This window comes from Paralichthys olivaceus, chromosome 4 (assembly GCF_024713975.1).
Source record: "Paralichthys olivaceus isolate ysfri-2021 chromosome 4, ASM2471397v2, whole genome shotgun sequence".
Lineage (NCBI taxonomy): Eukaryota > Metazoa > Chordata > Actinopteri > Pleuronectiformes > Paralichthyidae > Paralichthys > Paralichthys olivaceus.
The window spans coordinates 16,542,352-16,559,414 of NC_091096.1; the positions used below are offsets into that span (position 1 = coordinate 16,542,352).

At 41.1% G+C, this 17,063-nt stretch overlaps 1 protein-coding gene across 3 annotated transcripts in view; it reads right to left on the bottom strand.

Moving 5' to 3' along the window:
• Positions 1–532: 532 nt before the first annotated feature.
• adgrv1 (adhesion G protein-coupled receptor V1) overlaps positions 533–17,063 on the bottom strand; it is a 113,552-nt gene continuing 97,021 nt past the window's right edge. For all 3 annotated transcript variants that reach the window (XM_069523935.1, XM_020093939.2, XM_069523933.1), the window contains 4 exons: positions 16,101–16,222; positions 9,984–10,169; positions 7,436–7,613; positions 533–3,073 (listed from right to left, as the gene is read on the bottom strand). In XM_069523935.1, coding sequence (XP_069380036.1) covers positions 2,955–3,073; positions 7,436–7,613; positions 9,984–10,169; positions 16,101–16,222 — 605 coding nt within the window. In that variant the 3' untranslated portion in view covers positions 533–2,954. The remainder of the gene's footprint in view (positions 3,074–7,435; positions 7,614–9,983; positions 10,170–16,100; positions 16,223–17,063) is intronic.

Genomic DNA, 17,063 nt, shown 5'->3' on the forward strand with positions numbered 1-17,063 from the left:
TAGTTCTGGAAGTAGGACATGACTGATGGGAATATGTTGTTTACTGTTTCCCTTCCTTTACTGTGTGAGATGGCCATGCATCAAGGATGTAGTCCTTCACTCACAGATTCACGTGAATCAGCTGTTCAGCCGGGTTGTCTGCTCTCTCGCCTCATGCCATATGAAGAGGGTGCACAGGCCAGAAGAGACAGAGGACTTCAAAATTGACTTGTTTGCTATACAGTCTGAGACCAGTGGCTGTTTAATTACTTTACCTCCTATGGCTAAAACAGCTGAATGACGAAAATTTAACTCTCCATCTCACTTGAGGCTCTCTAATGGCATGGATTGCAAGTGCGGGAGACAAGGAAGAGGCTCTACAGTTGGGCCTGCGCAAGAGAAGGGTAAGTAGCATCTCAGTGGAGAGGAAGAAGACAAGACTCTCCAGAGAAGAGGTAAACCCCTGTGGTGAGCCCATCCAGAGGCAACACTGCAGGGTAATAAAAAGGTCCTATAGCAAGATTTCAGGGGATTGATTGAATAATGTTAGCAGTTTTTTGTTGTATGTAAATGATAACAATTTTTATTTCGTTTTTTTACAGAAAAACAGCAACTGATCTGAAAAAGTTGAACATTTTCTTGTATTCTGGTCAAATCACAAATATCACCTGACCAGAGAAGGAGAAAGACACACAAACAGTCAGATCCAGATCTGGATCAACAGGTCAAGTTACATTCATCACGGTAAGAAACCAGCGTATGAGGATTTTGGGGAGAAAGTTGAGTGGTTTGGCAAAAGAGGCATGCGCAGACATTTCCTTCCCCTGACATTTTGGTTATCCACGCCCATGGCAATGATCTGCCAAGAAACTCACAGGTGAATGAGGAGGGACTTATTATACATATATATATTGATAGAGTTTGGCTCTCCTGGTTTTGAGCTCACATGAGCCTTATAGGTCAGACACAGCTTCAACTTGTCAGCAACAATCATTTATGAAACATGACAATTTGCAATTCCAAATCACTTTCACACCACAAAAGTGGTCGCAGGTCACTTTTGTGAAACAGGCCTCGGTTTCCCAGTTTACATGAAAAATATTAGTTACGAATCAAGTCAAAATGAATGTGATTAATTACATAACTAACATATGGACTTAAAAAGCAGAGTGCACTTGGATAACTAGTCATCAGCACTTTTAATGCAGTACTTATCAGCACATCTGATCAAAGGTCAACATACTGATGTTGTTTGCACCATATTTCATGAGCAATGATGACATAATACAATCTACAGGCAATGCAATATCCTACAGCGGATGCACAATGGGAATACGTTGGAGTTGTAGTGTCGGCATGATGGCAGGCTTCAACAATGCATCAAAATGAATCGCTTGTGTCTTTACTGCTTTCTTTGAAGGAGGTGAACAATTAAACCTGCTTACAAATGCTACATGACAATCAAAAGTTTACACTGCACCGTTACAAGCTCATTCGCAGAAGGAGAACACAAACCCAGAAGCTGCAGCCATTAGACTGTGGAACATTATCTTGTTAAAAGAAGTAATGACTTGTTTGCTCATTACGGCAATGTTTTCCTTTCAAATCCCAGAGGAAAACGACTGGCACTTAAAGGATGGGTCTCACAGTGATGTAATCACCTTGTAGGAGACAGAGAAGGCATGCACACCAAACATTGTTGTGCTCTGAGATATTTCTTTAAATTTTTCAAACATCTCAACTCTGCGTTCTGGACCCAATCTGCTTGCAGCTTTTTCCTGGAAAAACAATAAATATGTTCTTATAAATCTAAAGCAATGAAACTCCTGGCTGCAGGAAGGAGAATGAAACCATTTGCAAGTGGGTGGGAGGTTCATCAAGAGACACCACTGTCTAGCTGGTTCTTATTTTCAGAATATCTTCAAGCAGCCCACTCATCTCCCGCTACTGCTGCTGCTTTCTCATTATCTACTGGAATCACCACCTCAACCATCCACCATGAACCTGGCAGATTGGCTGTAACGAGCAAGGGGCTGGCGACAAATGGATCGCTGGGTGATCCTTAAACTCCAGCGTGTGTCTGATGTCTACTCTTGCAACCCCAACATTCTTGCTCATAAGCAGAAAAAAGTAACAGCCTCTCACACCGCCACTAACCAAGTTCAGAAGTCGGGCTGGTGGAGGGGAGAGCAGAGGTTAAAGGTCAGTGCAAGGGTCAAATAGACAGTGGATTCCATGAGGTTCAAATCTGCTGTTGTAGGGCTGGACGGGGGAATAGATTCTTCATGGAGAAGATCATAGACAAATGAAACCACACTTCTCAGCTCTAAAGTTCAGACTCTGGCTTGTTGAAGTCTGCCGACACCAGCAGAGTCATCAGACCTCTGCTCAGCGTACAGAGCCAGGCTCCGAAACTCAACTCATCCAACAACACAAACCATCCTCCATGAGTGTGACCTCTGACCCCACAGTGGCTCACTTACATAACCATCAGCGAACACCCCCCCCCCCCACACACACACACACTCCTGTAGTAAACTGCCTTCGGAGGGTTATGAGCCACAATAAACGCAATCAGCATATTCAAATGTAAAATATATAGTAAATTATTTATTAGCTATGTTACACAATCTCCATCCTCGGCAGCAGAAGTTGTACTAAATGGGGCACAGCTGGCTATTTCATTTTCTAGGTCTCTACAGAACAAAAAAAAATCCAAATATACATTCAGAAAATCAGGGACTTTTAAAAATTAATTTAGTGAAACATTTCTGTATAGGATTATATATACATACATACATATAAAAACATGTACAGTAAAAATCACATACAGTATCAAACATCTATGTGGAAATGTTCCATTAAAAAAAGTTTTTTTTAGTGCAAAAGCATTTCGTAATATAAAAATACTGGGTTGTAATTTTTCTCTTTGATAAGAAGAATAGAGGACACGGGACGTGTGTGAGATGAGAAGGTTAGAGGTGTGTGTCTGCTATTGGGATTCGTCTCAGCTCAACGATTTGGGAGTTGGTTATACTCCCGCCGTCGTGGCTTCCGGGGATGGACTCGTTATCGCTGACATTAAGGCCGGTCCCTAAAAGAGACAAAAAAAGTTTCATTAATCCTCAATCCTTAAAAGATGATTATCTTAATTTCCATTCGTGTATCAAAATGTATATATGTACAATTATACATATCATGTATTACATATCCCTTACTCAACATCAGGGCAACCAAACAGCCTCATTGGTTCAGTGCCACACATCTCTGCTGCTAATCAGTTCCAGTGCTAATCATCTTTCACATTTGTCTGATTAGTGCCGACATGGTATTATGTAACTCTGTGTGTCGTAATCTGTGGGTTATCGGAGAGCGTAATGTACCGTATCTGATCAGTTATGGTAACGAGCTGTAAATTAGAGAGGCACACAAAGCAACTCTTTATATGTCAAAGGATAAATTACACAACAAGCCTTTGGGGAAAAATAATGACGATGTAGCGTTACGACATATAGTATGTTTTTTTAAGTTCATGAACAGTTACTACTATAGACAGCATGTATACAAATAAACTTACAAGAGATGAGAGACATCCTTTTTCTCTCTGTCTTTATATCAATCTAGCCACTGCTGCAAGGATTTCTCCATCTTGCAAAACATGATATTGTTATTGATAAACATTTAGACATATCCAAACATTTCTCATTTCCAAGAAGAACATTTGTTCATTTAATTACATTTTTTGAATAATTTTAGAATAGATCTTGGGCTGGGCATTATCAGAATCATATATCACACATCAGCATGATGCACTGCCAGCAGAGACATGTATTTATATATTAGATTAGATTAGATAGAACTTTATTGATCCCTTTGGTAAGACTCCCTCAGGGAAATTAAAAAAAATAAAAAGCTCCTGGTTGCATTTTAAAGTTAAACATAACCATGGGATATAAATGTATCAGACACACAATGTCTTCCTAAAAAGAGCAGAAAATTAGAAATAAACGTGAGAAAGAGGTTAAAAAGAGCTAAAAACTGAAGAGCTACTGGAGGGGCAGCCGTCTCATACAGCGCCAACAGGTCATCCCATTATGTGTCCTACGTTGAATACTTTGCTTTATGCACTGAACTGTAACCTTTAGAATGAGGCCATATGTGACATAACCAGAGAAGTATCCAGACTTATGATCCTTCATGCAGAGAACTGGCGGTTCAACAGTAAAACCAACATGTCTATTTTCAGACCTCAGTCATGATGTGTGTGTGTGCGTGTGTGTGTGTGTGTGTGTGTGTGTGTGTGTGTGTGTGTGTGTGTGTGCGTATGTGTGTGTTAATGGTTCACGACCAAATGAAGTGTGAAGACCCTCATTACAGCACGAGTTACTGACCCCGTCAGACAGTTATGTAATTGTGATTCTCGATTTATCTTTCCTGCTGACTGACCGGTCGAGATTAAACGTGGTTATAAATTCAGCATGACACATATGGACAAAGAGAAGGTCAGAGGTCACCAGGGGAAGGGTGAAATGAAAACATGTCCTTGTGACCCACGAAGCAAAAAAGCAGTTTCGACAGCAGAGTTCATGTACACAACCAAGTTTATCAGCTCATAGATTTTGTTCTTTTTTTATAATTCAACTTTCGAGTTAGCGTTCTATTTTGAGATCAGGTGTCTGGTGGAGAGTTACATTTTCTTGAGGCCCTGCCAGAGACTTGAGAGGAGCCAACTGCTTTGACTTAATTAAATCTTTCAAAGTTGCCTCTTTGCTACACTGAAGAATATGAATGATTGCTTCAAACTGCTGAGTTTGCAGACAAGAGGAGCAAAAAATCCCCTGGTGTGTTCGCTGCAGCTCCAAAGGGTGTTGAGGGCTGAATGGCACACAGGCTCAGGACAGCAGTATGCATCACTGCTACAACTGTCCATTTACTTCACACACAAAATCATGTACAGACTTGTCTTGGTCGGATTGACCTTGTCACCACAGGATTCATGAGTGTTAGAGGTTATCTCTGTCCAAGATTCTGTCCAAGTTTCAGTCTTTCACACTAGAACAACGCAGCTGGAGATTCTCTGCTCAGACACCTTCACAGCAACACAGAAATCTCCGGAGCGTTCAGGTGAGGGGTGGTGCAGCATGCAGGATGTAACATATGAATTCCACTGCAGAGAGGGATTTTGTTTTGTTTGGTGACAGAGACGTTGGCCCGTATCACCAAACAAAACCAAAAGCTCTTGAATGACGCTGTCTTTCTAAGTTGATATCTCCATCTTCTTACTGTATGGCTCCTCTTTTCTATCATGGTTTTTCAGTTTAGCATTTGTTGAGTGTTAGAAATGTCATCAACGAGCCCACCCACTCGCTGTGAATCCTCTGGAGTATCTCTTGCTCTATTCTCACATGGACATTATCTAGAGTTTCTACTAGGGGGCTGGCAGTGGAAACTCCGGAGAATGTCTGGAGCCTCTAACTTGGCCATTTGTGTTCTCACAAACTGATTCACTGAGACTCAAACATCAAAGTAAAGTTTGATTTAGGTTTCAAAATGTAAAGCCTGCTGTGTCCCAGACAGGGCGTCCAACCAGACTTCAGGACTGCAGCTTCAATAGGCTTAAAACCATCAGTCCTGAAGTTACTCAGTAACTGTTGAGGATTACTCCAGAATCTCAGGATTGACATAGAAATTCAATGTGACCTGAATCAGTCCCATTAAAATCAGGGTCTAATGATTTTGGTCTGTTTATTTTTACCCGTTTCTTATCTCTCCCAGAGCGTGAAGAGGAGCAGACGCCTGCTCTCGTAATGATAAGAGACTAAATGGTTTTCATTGGGAGAAATGGTGGTATTAATGGACAGTAACAGGGACTGATGATGATCTGCAGAGCGATAAACAACCAAAGAATTACAATCACATCCAGAGATTGTTTTTCCTTGACTGCTTGACTTCATGATTAATTCACCTTTCCTGATGAAACTGATTTAAAAACAAACCAAAAACACACATTTTTAGCGACAGTATTCTTCAATGTCTTCACTTTGTTTCCCGAAAGGTTTTGTGATTCAAAATTAATTCAAAAGTCAATAAAAGGGTACAATCACAAAGAACACAGAAAATCTGAGAAGTTTATAGAGAATATAATATGCTGAAAATATTCATTACAATATAACTCTGTATCTCAATTTTGTGATTTGACACTAAAACAGGTTAATGCTATTTTAAATTGCACCTATATCCTTTAAGTGTCCAAAGGTTTATACTTACCTGTTGAAGGGATAATATTTATTTAATTTACTGGCAAATAAGCTTCACATTTCACATGTGATATGTAAGGAAGAGCCAAACAGCAAAAACATTTAGATATTAGCCTCAACTCTTCATGACATGTTTATGATGGTATTTATTCAGTATTAAAGACAGCTCGGCCCTGCCTGTGGAGTTATACCTCATCAGACTGCTTGTTTTTCATGTGTGAAAACGACTCTAGTGGAGTCGTCTTTCTGTCTCACATCAACAGCAGTGGAGTGTCCTGATGTACTCAGGCTACTCTTGGCTGTCATCCAGCCGATTCTCATTCAGACACAGAGAAGCATTTACCCAGCGATTTGAGAGAGTGAGGAGAGGAGCATCTGTGTGTTTGTAGGAGAGTGTGTGTGCGTGTGTGTGTGTGTGTGTGTGTGTGTGTATGTGCGTGTGTGTGGGTGTCTGTGTGTTAGTGATATATCAGCGAGCAGTTCAGGCCCTCAGCTCATTAAACATTGATGGTGATAGAGGAAGAATGGTTTCCATGGCAGCAGAGAGATTTAAGGTCAGCAGCAGAATGACTTTCTTTATACACACATAGACGTACACTCACACATACACATACACACACATATACACACACACACACACACACACACGAATATACATATGAGAAAGAGATCCTTTAATTTAAATACATTATAAGAACAAACTTTTAATGTTGCAACAAAATATTCTATAATCTTGTTATAACATTAATATCATAACTTTCAATGACTATGTAAAAATGTACATGTTATTATGTGATAATTGATATTCTTATCACATGCAACTCATGTTTGCATGAGGAGATGTTTTGCAGAGAATGTCAAATTTTATAAGTTTTATTTCAAGCTTGGACTGAGATCCAGGAGAGCCTGGTGGCTGCATACCTGTATAAGATGGGATGGTCTGGCTAGCATCCGCTGACTGGTTAGTATGCTAAATTCAGTACATGTATCTCACATAGAAGTCCACTGCTATTTCTGTGATTCTGTTTTAAACTAAAATATTTCATATTTCTGTTGTTATAAGGAGGATGCTGATGTAACAGGTGAAGATGTGAAGTAATGTTAACACAACTTTTGAGCCTGACTGAGATCAATAATGGTACTTTTCTGTAAGTAACCGTTGAACAGACATCTCATTCCTGTGTTGGTGGGATCCTCACCAGTTTTTAAGGCAAATATGAGGTCATCAAACTCCTGTGACTCCTCGTCAGTAGTGACCATGTTTGTGTTGATGAAACCTCCCTCGGTGGTGTAGGTCCCCATCACAGGGCTGGGTTTGAACATGCTGCTGTGCTGACTGCTGTGCCGCAGAGACGCTCGCTCCCAGTCTGCTGACACCTGACACACACAGTACAGTCATATGAGTCACACAGGAAAAACACCATCATTTACAATAAATACTATAGTTACATCATTTGTGAGCTGTGAGGTTTTACCTTCAAAGCAGTGCATTTCTTCATACAGCACTTTTCAAGTTATTCTTATAAAGTGCATGCATGCACACATACACACGCAAGCACGCACACACACGCACACACACACACACATATAAATGCTTAATTCAGAGAATGGCTGGGTCTTTCAGCCATGTAGTCATGTCTGTGATGAGTTAGGGTCATGCAGAATGCATGTTGTCCAAGCACCCCAAAGGGTTAAGTCCAACCCACAGGGTCAAAGCAGGTTCAAGGGGTGAGAGTGGGGTCAGTGGGTTTGGGGTTTCATACCGATTCAGTCTTGAGAACACCATGAAAGTGATGCTGCCAGCACAATGATATACATATATATGTATTCATATATTAGTTACGATGGGGATTTTCCTTATAGTAAAATCATGTCACTTATACACTCATTCTTTTCCATATGAATCACATGAATACATCATCTCTTCTTGTTTTCCACTGTGTTCATATATTATGAATGGCTTATTTTTCCATGCACATGCATAAATGTGTGCGCATGTCTCCGTTTTGTGAGGCATGCTTGGCCGTAATGGGTACAATGAGTACAGAGCGTCCCGGTGATGTGGATAAAGCACCACCCGGCACCTCAGATCTGTCACCTCCACTTTGAGAGGAGGAGGAGGAGGCAGCGAGTGGATGACTCAAACAATTCAATAAGCCACTCACCCCTCAAATTACATGTTACTAAACCTATTCTAATATCACGTCGATTTCCTTTCAACCAATCCACTCCACAAATCATCACTCAACTAACACTTAGATTGCCGCTCTTAGATTTCATTTTTCTTATTAAATCTCGGAGAGGCGGGAGGGGAGTGTGCTCTCATGAATAAAACAAGATTACTGGACTGCTATGTGTGGAGGGATCGAGGAAGAAAAGGGAGGGGGGCCGTGAGTAATGCAGTTAAACCTGCCCCCTTTTTTTCTCCTTCCCTCTCTTCCTCCCAGCAGCTCAGTCCTTATAGGGTATTCTCCAAGGACAAAGTTAGTCAAAGAGACTGTAGAAGAGCTTCATGTGTGTTTGCATGCGATGGGCCCGTATTGCAGAAAAGTCATATGAGGAGTTTATGAGGGTGTTAGTGGGAGGTATCAAGACTGACCGTTTACACACACACACACACACACACACACACACACACACACATATTACATAATGAGAATCAGTGTCGGAGTGAGTGACTACTGATGTTCTCAGTGGAGCCACACTCAGCTGATGTGAGAAATGTGTGACAGAGGAATGGGCAAACAGAGCCATGGGGGACAAAAAAGTGACTAAGGTGATCGATGGTGAGGGGAAAAAAAGTAAAGATCGAAATGTAGTTTTTGAAGAAAATCACATTTCTTTTACCAACCACACCTTTTTTGATTCAAAACACTTAACAGATAACCTGTTATTAACAAAGTTGCAGAGTACTAGTCTATTGATATGTCACCAACAATAGTTGGTATATAAGTTCAACTAAGCCAGTTTTAAATTGCATAACCAATGGACCTGAAGGCCAAATATACATAAAACCCAGATCATAAACCCCCCATAAATGTCCTATATAGTTATGAGAGTGGATATGGTTGACAGTGGAAAATGTAGTGTACTGTAATCAAACTATAAGTGACTTTCAGCATTAGAGCCAAAAGTTATGAGCGGAAATACTGTAAATCCATATAATTTAATATGTACAGTATATGTTTATATTTATACTGTATTTCATTATATTAATGTATCTGTCTCTGGCATATTAATCGATCACAAGTAGACACTCTGACTATGTCAGTTCACACCCGCCACTCATATTTGTCTCCATCAACAACTTCTGATTGGATCTCACTTCCACGCTCCATATAGAAATAAACAGGCACATCATTTCTGTTTGCAAAGTCCAAATGATCTTGTTCCAGCCAGTTGTGTGGGTGTGTGCTGTTGTGAGACGAAGAGAGAGAAGACATAGCAGGGCCTGAGGGGCTGAGCAAATCAAAGCACTGCACGCAGGTCTGCTTTAAAATGATTCATTATTCTAGTCACTTCAAAATAGCAAATCGATTTGCTGCAGTCGATGTTGATATTGTGCCGATGGCCACAAATAAATCAATGTATGGGAAAGACAGCTACTATTTTCAGTCTGTTAAGAAACTGTAGCGAGGCAGAGGACATCCGCTGAGTTGACGGTCCTTCAGTGTGGCCACCGATGTGTTCACACAGCTTAAAAGGGCCTGTGTCTCTGTGATAGCTCTCTGCATGTGAGTCTTATACCTCTTCCATGGCGCTGATGAGATTCTGGGTTGATTTGCTGATGTCACCCCCTACAGTGGTGGGTCCCCCTCCCTGGTACGTAGAGTCGGGCGAGTCATGGCTGTTCATCTCCACTGTGTAACTGGCTTTAGTCGGCCAACACAGCTGGTTGTGCATGACGAAGTAAATGGCAAACACATACAGCCCCTGTAGCGAGAGAGGGGAAAAAAAATCAGCCATAAGAAACATGTTATACAATCTCCACGGTTCTATTCCTGAATATCATATAAGATCAGTCGAAGCCTGAATAAATCAGACACGCAGTCTATACATTTGCTGCCAGGTTTCATGGTGGCTTAGATCCCAGAACGAAATGCTTAAATTAAATTGTACACATCGATACTATTAAATAACTGGTAACATTATTAAGCAAAGCATTGCTATTGCACTAGTTAATCCTAAATTTCACATCATTAGCAGCAGCAGCATTTCTTCCAGCCTGATTAACGGAGAGTTACTTCATCATCGGGCCATGACATCATTGGCACCCTGGTATTTCTGCCTGCTCCACTTCCTCGTCATTACCAAATCCTCCTGGTCAACAGCACTGGGCTGTGAATTACCCCAAAACACCAGAGTGTCAAATACCACAGGGCCTTCCAGTATTTCACAACACTCATCCGCGGGTGATGACGGCAGCCGCAGACAGAGATGGAATGCACAATGGGGTGGAGAATGAATGTGGGTGCATACAGGTGCACTAAGACAGAGACTCAGAGTCATTTAAGGCTTGTGGTTCAATTTAAAGTGAAAGGACAGAGCAGTGTTGGTAGAGGGAGAGAACCTCCTAAATTGTCCTCAAAGCTCCTTACATGACATTAAGTTTAGTTGCATATTTAAACTTTAACGGCACTTTATCAAACCACAGTCTGTTTTATGTGCAACAGAGACCAGGAAACAGCAGATCAGACACACACTTAACAGAGCACAATAACACATGTCCAGCAGGCTCCTGTACAAAGCAAAGCCATCAGCAGGTACACCAGGGATATTGAAATAGAATAAAAGGGTTCTATCAGTTGTGATGGTCACAAACAACATTAGGAACAACAGCAGCAGCTACGACTGGAAGCTGTGTTTTTATGGCTGCATTGCCAAACTGGAATTTCCAGCATGTAAGTAGGAGGAAAAAAAAGTCTGCAAATAACATAAAACTGAACGAGGAACAAGCTCACAGGTCATTAGCTGTGTTTTATAGCCTGAGAGAGTGAGTTACACAAACTGTCTGGCACTCTACATCCACACAAAGGTACAGTTTAGAGTATGCATTAATGTCCGAGGACAGATTAGTAAGTAATTATTGTGTTGTGACTTTTTGTTTGCACCTTTTGTGTATTATTTTGAGAACAAATGAATTTCTTCACTGCATGATCACCGGGAACATGGAACAAAAGCAGACAGGTGTGTGCTCACGTCTGGGTATGTATTTTGATATTCATCACAGCAGTGTTGGGGGTGATTAGCACATAACATTAGCAGGCTGCACAGCCGGAGGAACAGGCTTTACAACCGTAGGCCTGTTATATAAGTGTTCCCTGTTCGCAGGAGAGGCCACGTCTTTAGAGATGGAAAGCACAGGCCTAAGGAGAGCAGGAAGGGCAGGGAATGTGGAGGGTGGGTGGGGGACAAAGTGTGGGATCAAAAGAAAGCAAAGAGGGATGGAAGGGAGAACATAAGCAAGAACATTTTGGGGGGAGGAATGAGAAAAAGGGTTTATTGAAGAAACTAATGAATAGCTATACAATTATGTTGTTTGTGAGGAACGAATGGGACAAAGAGACATAATAAAGAAGAGGTGATTGAAAAGAAATGGCGACTTGAGGGACTAGGGTAAGGGTGAGAATGTTGCTGTTGGAGACAGTTTAGTTCTTGTTTTAAATTGAATAATTGATGTAATAATCCCTTCAGTCACTGCGAAAAAAAGTGCTGTGTACATATGATTTTCTGTGCCCAGTTTCCTCTGAATCTTGATTCTTTGCAGGCTTCACACAGCTGAGTGTGTGTGCGTGTGTGTGTGTGTGTTTGTGTGTGTGTGTGTGGGCTCAAGTCTTCTCCATAATTAACACACAGATATCGTTTGTATTTATAGCTCAATAAAAGGTTGAATGAGGAATCGTGGGTGGAATTTGAATTAAATGAGGCTGGTCAATGGCTGCTGATGTTTATGAATGAGATGATACAACAAATTAAGGATTAAGCCTGGGTTGCTTTGGCCAACGCAAGTGGCCGATGTCATTGTGAGTGTGTGTGTTGTGTCTGTGTTGCTCTGTAATTACACCACCAAACAGCAGTCGGCTGTGAGGTTTCTATACCACTGTGTGTTTTAAACAATGGAAACTGAAACTGAGCGGATCATGTTGGAGCTGGAGCTAATAAAAACATTGTTTTCTACAGAATCTACTGCGCTACAGAAAAGATGTTGGAGGAGATGAAGTGGAGCGATGTGAAAGGAGGCCTTTACATGGCAGGAAGAGTTGATTATTGTATTTTAATTTAGCTTGATGTGGCAAAACATGTAAATCCTCACTAACATGTTATACAATGGACAAAAAAGAATTGTAGGGAACTGGGACATGGAGAGTTAAACTGTCGTATTATATAATTTTCAGTTTAATAGCCTGGAACCTAAAGGTTTGTTTAGGTTTAGGTCAGAGCACTCAGTAACTGAAGAGTAGTCTAAGTTGAGCACAGCTGTAGCATCTGCATGTATTTAATGGCGCACAGTAATCAGCTGGAGGGAGGTGTGCCACACAACCACATCAACAACACCACAGAGGTAAACATGGAAAATTCTCCTAATGGAAACTTCACAACATGAAGGAAACAATAACAGCTAAAGCATAGTTTGCAGCAGGGACCCACGGTATAATGACTTCCCACCTCAAGGCAATGGAACAAAATGGAAAATGATGAAATTAAAGCCCCGCCTAAAGGACGAGACTGCTCTGTTTACATATGGTTAGCCTGTTACTGGATTTACAGCCCATGAAATAGTGTTGCCAGAAACAGGTAGTATCTTTTTCTGTGTGATATCTGATTGAAGTGTTTGTTAAGGTGGTGTGGAGAGTGTTCGATAAAGAAACACGTTTTCTCCTTCATTGTCATTTATCAGGATCCCATTTTCTTTCATTAAACACTCATTCTGCCCAGAATGGAAGCCCCACAAATAATGTCAGCTCTCTCCCTGAAACTCTATTCACACACACACACACACACACACACACACACACACACACACACACACACACAAATCTAATTGCAACCATGCTTGGCACATGGCAGCAGCATCGCCATCTACAGAGTCCATTTTGTTAGTGATGCTTTTTGAAAACTGGGTCAGACGCGTTTGTTTACTGCTAATCAATGTGCTTTGGCTTTGGGGCTTTTTACCTGTCTGTTCCACTCTGATGAATCCTTTCTTATTCAGACTGCAGACCCACACCAAACCCCAGGGGCTGGCGCTTTAGTCTGAGGTTTGAGGTTGCAATGTAGCAGCAGGAATTGAAAATCAATCGTCAGTTCTTTTCTAAAATAGTTTCTTTTTCTCCAAGAGAAAGTTTGAAACGTTAGCTGCAAGGGTCAACTCGTCACACGGTGGGTGCAGTGTGAGGCCAGGTTTGGCAGGAAGTCCCTTTATGTTGTATTTGCCCTCACTCAGTAGAAATGCAGCTGATTGCCATGGAGACAGCATGAGGAGACTAGTGTTGTTTGAGTGTTTCTTTCATTTGTATGAAGGTGGACATTGGAAGAATGGATGCAGAAGACTTGGTAGCTCTTAGGGCCTAAATAAAAGAAAAGCAACGCATTACGGTTGCTTAAAATTTAATTTGTCAGAGATATTGATTTAGGAATGTGACATGTTCTCGACCATTCAATCCCAGGAAAGAAAGAAGAAGAGAAGACAAGAGAGGGTGTGGGGCTGAAGCAAATCCCAACTTTCTTGTTGAGAATTTAGATCAATATTCTCTCTCATTATCGTGTTTCTTCTGGATTCATTTTGTTTTCATTTTTCCATGTCTGATTTTCTCCACTTTTCTCTCACTCACTGATGATTTTCTGTTACTCTGCATTACATGAGATAACGTCATGGGCTGAGGGAGAAAGCAAAGATGATGCAGCATTTCGGTGGGGCTTTAGATTCTTTGAAAGAAAGTTGGAGTGCAGTACAGTAGTGGACGAATGGATTCTGAGAGACAAATACACGATGGAGGATAACGCAAGCAAATATTCCTGCACACAGATATATATACGATGCAGCAACAGAACAAAAAACACTTCTTCCTATGGTAAATGAGAATCATGGTCTCCATATGATTAATTGTGCAGCCCTACCATTCATGTAACTTATGACAAAACACCCTTAAAAACCATCATCATTCTATTGGTCAGCCAATGAAACTGACCACATGATGTCATAAAGTGGGACAAACTCTGCTGCAGCTCATGAACAAGTTCTTAATGTGACATCAGCTGTTTACGTTGACATCACTTCTCCTCATTAGACACTCTACCAACAGGAGATGTTTACTTTGGTGCAGCGCTGTTGTCTTTGGCATGTGAATGCCACATATCACCACGGGTTACCACAGACTTCTTCTGGCACACTTTACAGAGAGATGGTGTCTCTCCGAGGATGACAGAGGAGACCACAAACAGAGACAAAGAACACAAGAAAGACCATATTCTATTGCACTGAAGAGAGTAGGGGGCAATGAATTTTCAGCCACATAAATAACTTCCACTTTTCCATTACAATGCACACTATGTCATTTTGTGTATTACAAGTGATTTTATTTGTTTGTGAAGGCTGTGTAAGTTGTATTACACATGTGGTCATGAATAATTTACTATCAGATACTGAATCCAGACGTATTAGCTGAGTAACATTGATGTTTGTTATGTGACTCTTTGAAGTACCTGTGATATTGACTGGAGGTTTCCAGCTGTGAGGGGACATTTGATGATAAACCTGTATTTCATTAATGTCTGCTCATTATCTGCACTGATACTTGGAGCACAGAGTCAGACTAAAGACAGGGAGCAGCAACTTGACAGAGAGACAATACACAGACAAAACCACTAATGGATAAGTGGAGAAAGAGATGGAAAGAGAGAGAGAGAGAGAGCGAGATGTGTCACAGTGATAACCCTGTCTCTCCACCCCTGTCTCCTCTTGTTCTGCCCCAGCAACACTTCAAAGCTGAGCTTCAAAGTGCGATGAAGTAGACTTCAAAACTCCCTCATTCACTGAGTCAACAAACACAGCAACAGGAACCAAAAAGAGTACACACACGCACACACACACACACACACACACTTATATCACAGTCAGTATGCAATACAAACAGGTTGTCCAACTATCACACTGAAGAATAAATCAACACTAATCCAAAAGTACACATCCTGATTTTATAATAGCACCCAGTAGCCCCCTCGAAATCCCCATGCGTTCTTCTGGCTTACTGTGCAAAGTTCACGCTGAGTTTGAACACAGCAGCAGTTAGTTGGGAGATAAGCCTTGTATGCGATACTGTGAGCTGTGCAACAAAATCAGACGATGTCAAGTCAAAGTAAGTCAAACTTTTACTAATGTCAAGCTTGAGATTACATCAAAACTTTTCTGTTGATGAGTTTCACTTCATAACTCTGCGTTAGGAAGATGAACAAAGATGACAACTAAATATCCTGTTGATAAACAGGGCAGCTTTGGCTCAGGCGGATGAACGGGTCATCCACTAACCAGAGTCAGTGGTTTGATTCCGGCTCCTCCATTCCCCATGCCAACGTGTCCTTGGCAAGACACTGAACCCTAAATCCCAGTCATCAAGACAAGAAAAGCTCTATATTTAACATTTAACATAACCTGTGAAAATGATGAGGGAGACACTGAACAGCAAATCACATACATTTCACTGGTACAGTGTATACCAGTTAAGAATTGTAATATAATGCACTTCCTAATACAAGATACTTGATGGGTGTGTTCAAATAATTGTATATATGAACATATAAACCTGTTAGTATGTATACAAACATGCAAGCATGCATGCACAGAGATAATCACGTCCATGAGCTCACCAGGAGGCAGTTAAAGATGACGTAGAGGATGAGCATCCACAGGGACCTGTAGCCCATATGCAGCCCTGCCCACAGCCACACCAGAGAGATGAGCAGGAACAGGTAGAGGACAAGCGGCACCTCTGCAGCACAAGAGAACATAAGAATATTAAAAACAATATCAGCAATTTATTATACTTTATGAATAAGTCTTATTTATTTGATGAATCCTCATATACTCCTCCCCTGCTGTGCTTTTATTTTATTTGAAGTACCATAGAGGAGTAAACACTTTGTTTATGTATTTGTTTGTGTATATAGGCACAATTTATGATTGTGCCTATATACACATTTTGAACATTACAGTTTGAAATGAGCAATGATTAAATGAGTGCAGAATACGCCTGGCTTGATTCTCGATGTTGATGCATCATCCTTTGGATTTAGATTCTCCAGGAGATATAGAGTGTAATCCTTATTTGTTGCTCATGTTTCTGAAGCTGGTGCTGATAACATACAACATGTGGGTCAGTAAGAAGAGAGGGAGGGGCAGTTAGAGCCATGAGCGAGCCTCAGGAGCTGATTAATGAACCACTTCCGACAGCCCAAACTCAACATATAAGTATACAGGGTCTTCAATGCTCCAGCAGTCCTCATGTGCACGCGGGCTCATGTGGACCCCGATTAACATCCCAGCAAGTGACTGTGGTGCTGATAAGCAAGAATGCAGCGACTACTCTGTTCAGTACTTCCACTACATCCCGAACACTCAGGGCCTTGTCTATGTAATTTTATTTATGGGGCCACTAACGCAGTTAAGTGCATATGAAGTGCTGATACTAATCTAAGACTCAGTGTGTCATTTTGTTTGTGCAAGTGGTGTAGACAACTGGTGTGTTAGCAGTGTTAGCATTTTTAGCTTCATTTATCCCTACTGTGTGCTTTTAAGATTCTGCCTTTGTGCAAAAGAAAAATTTAAAACTG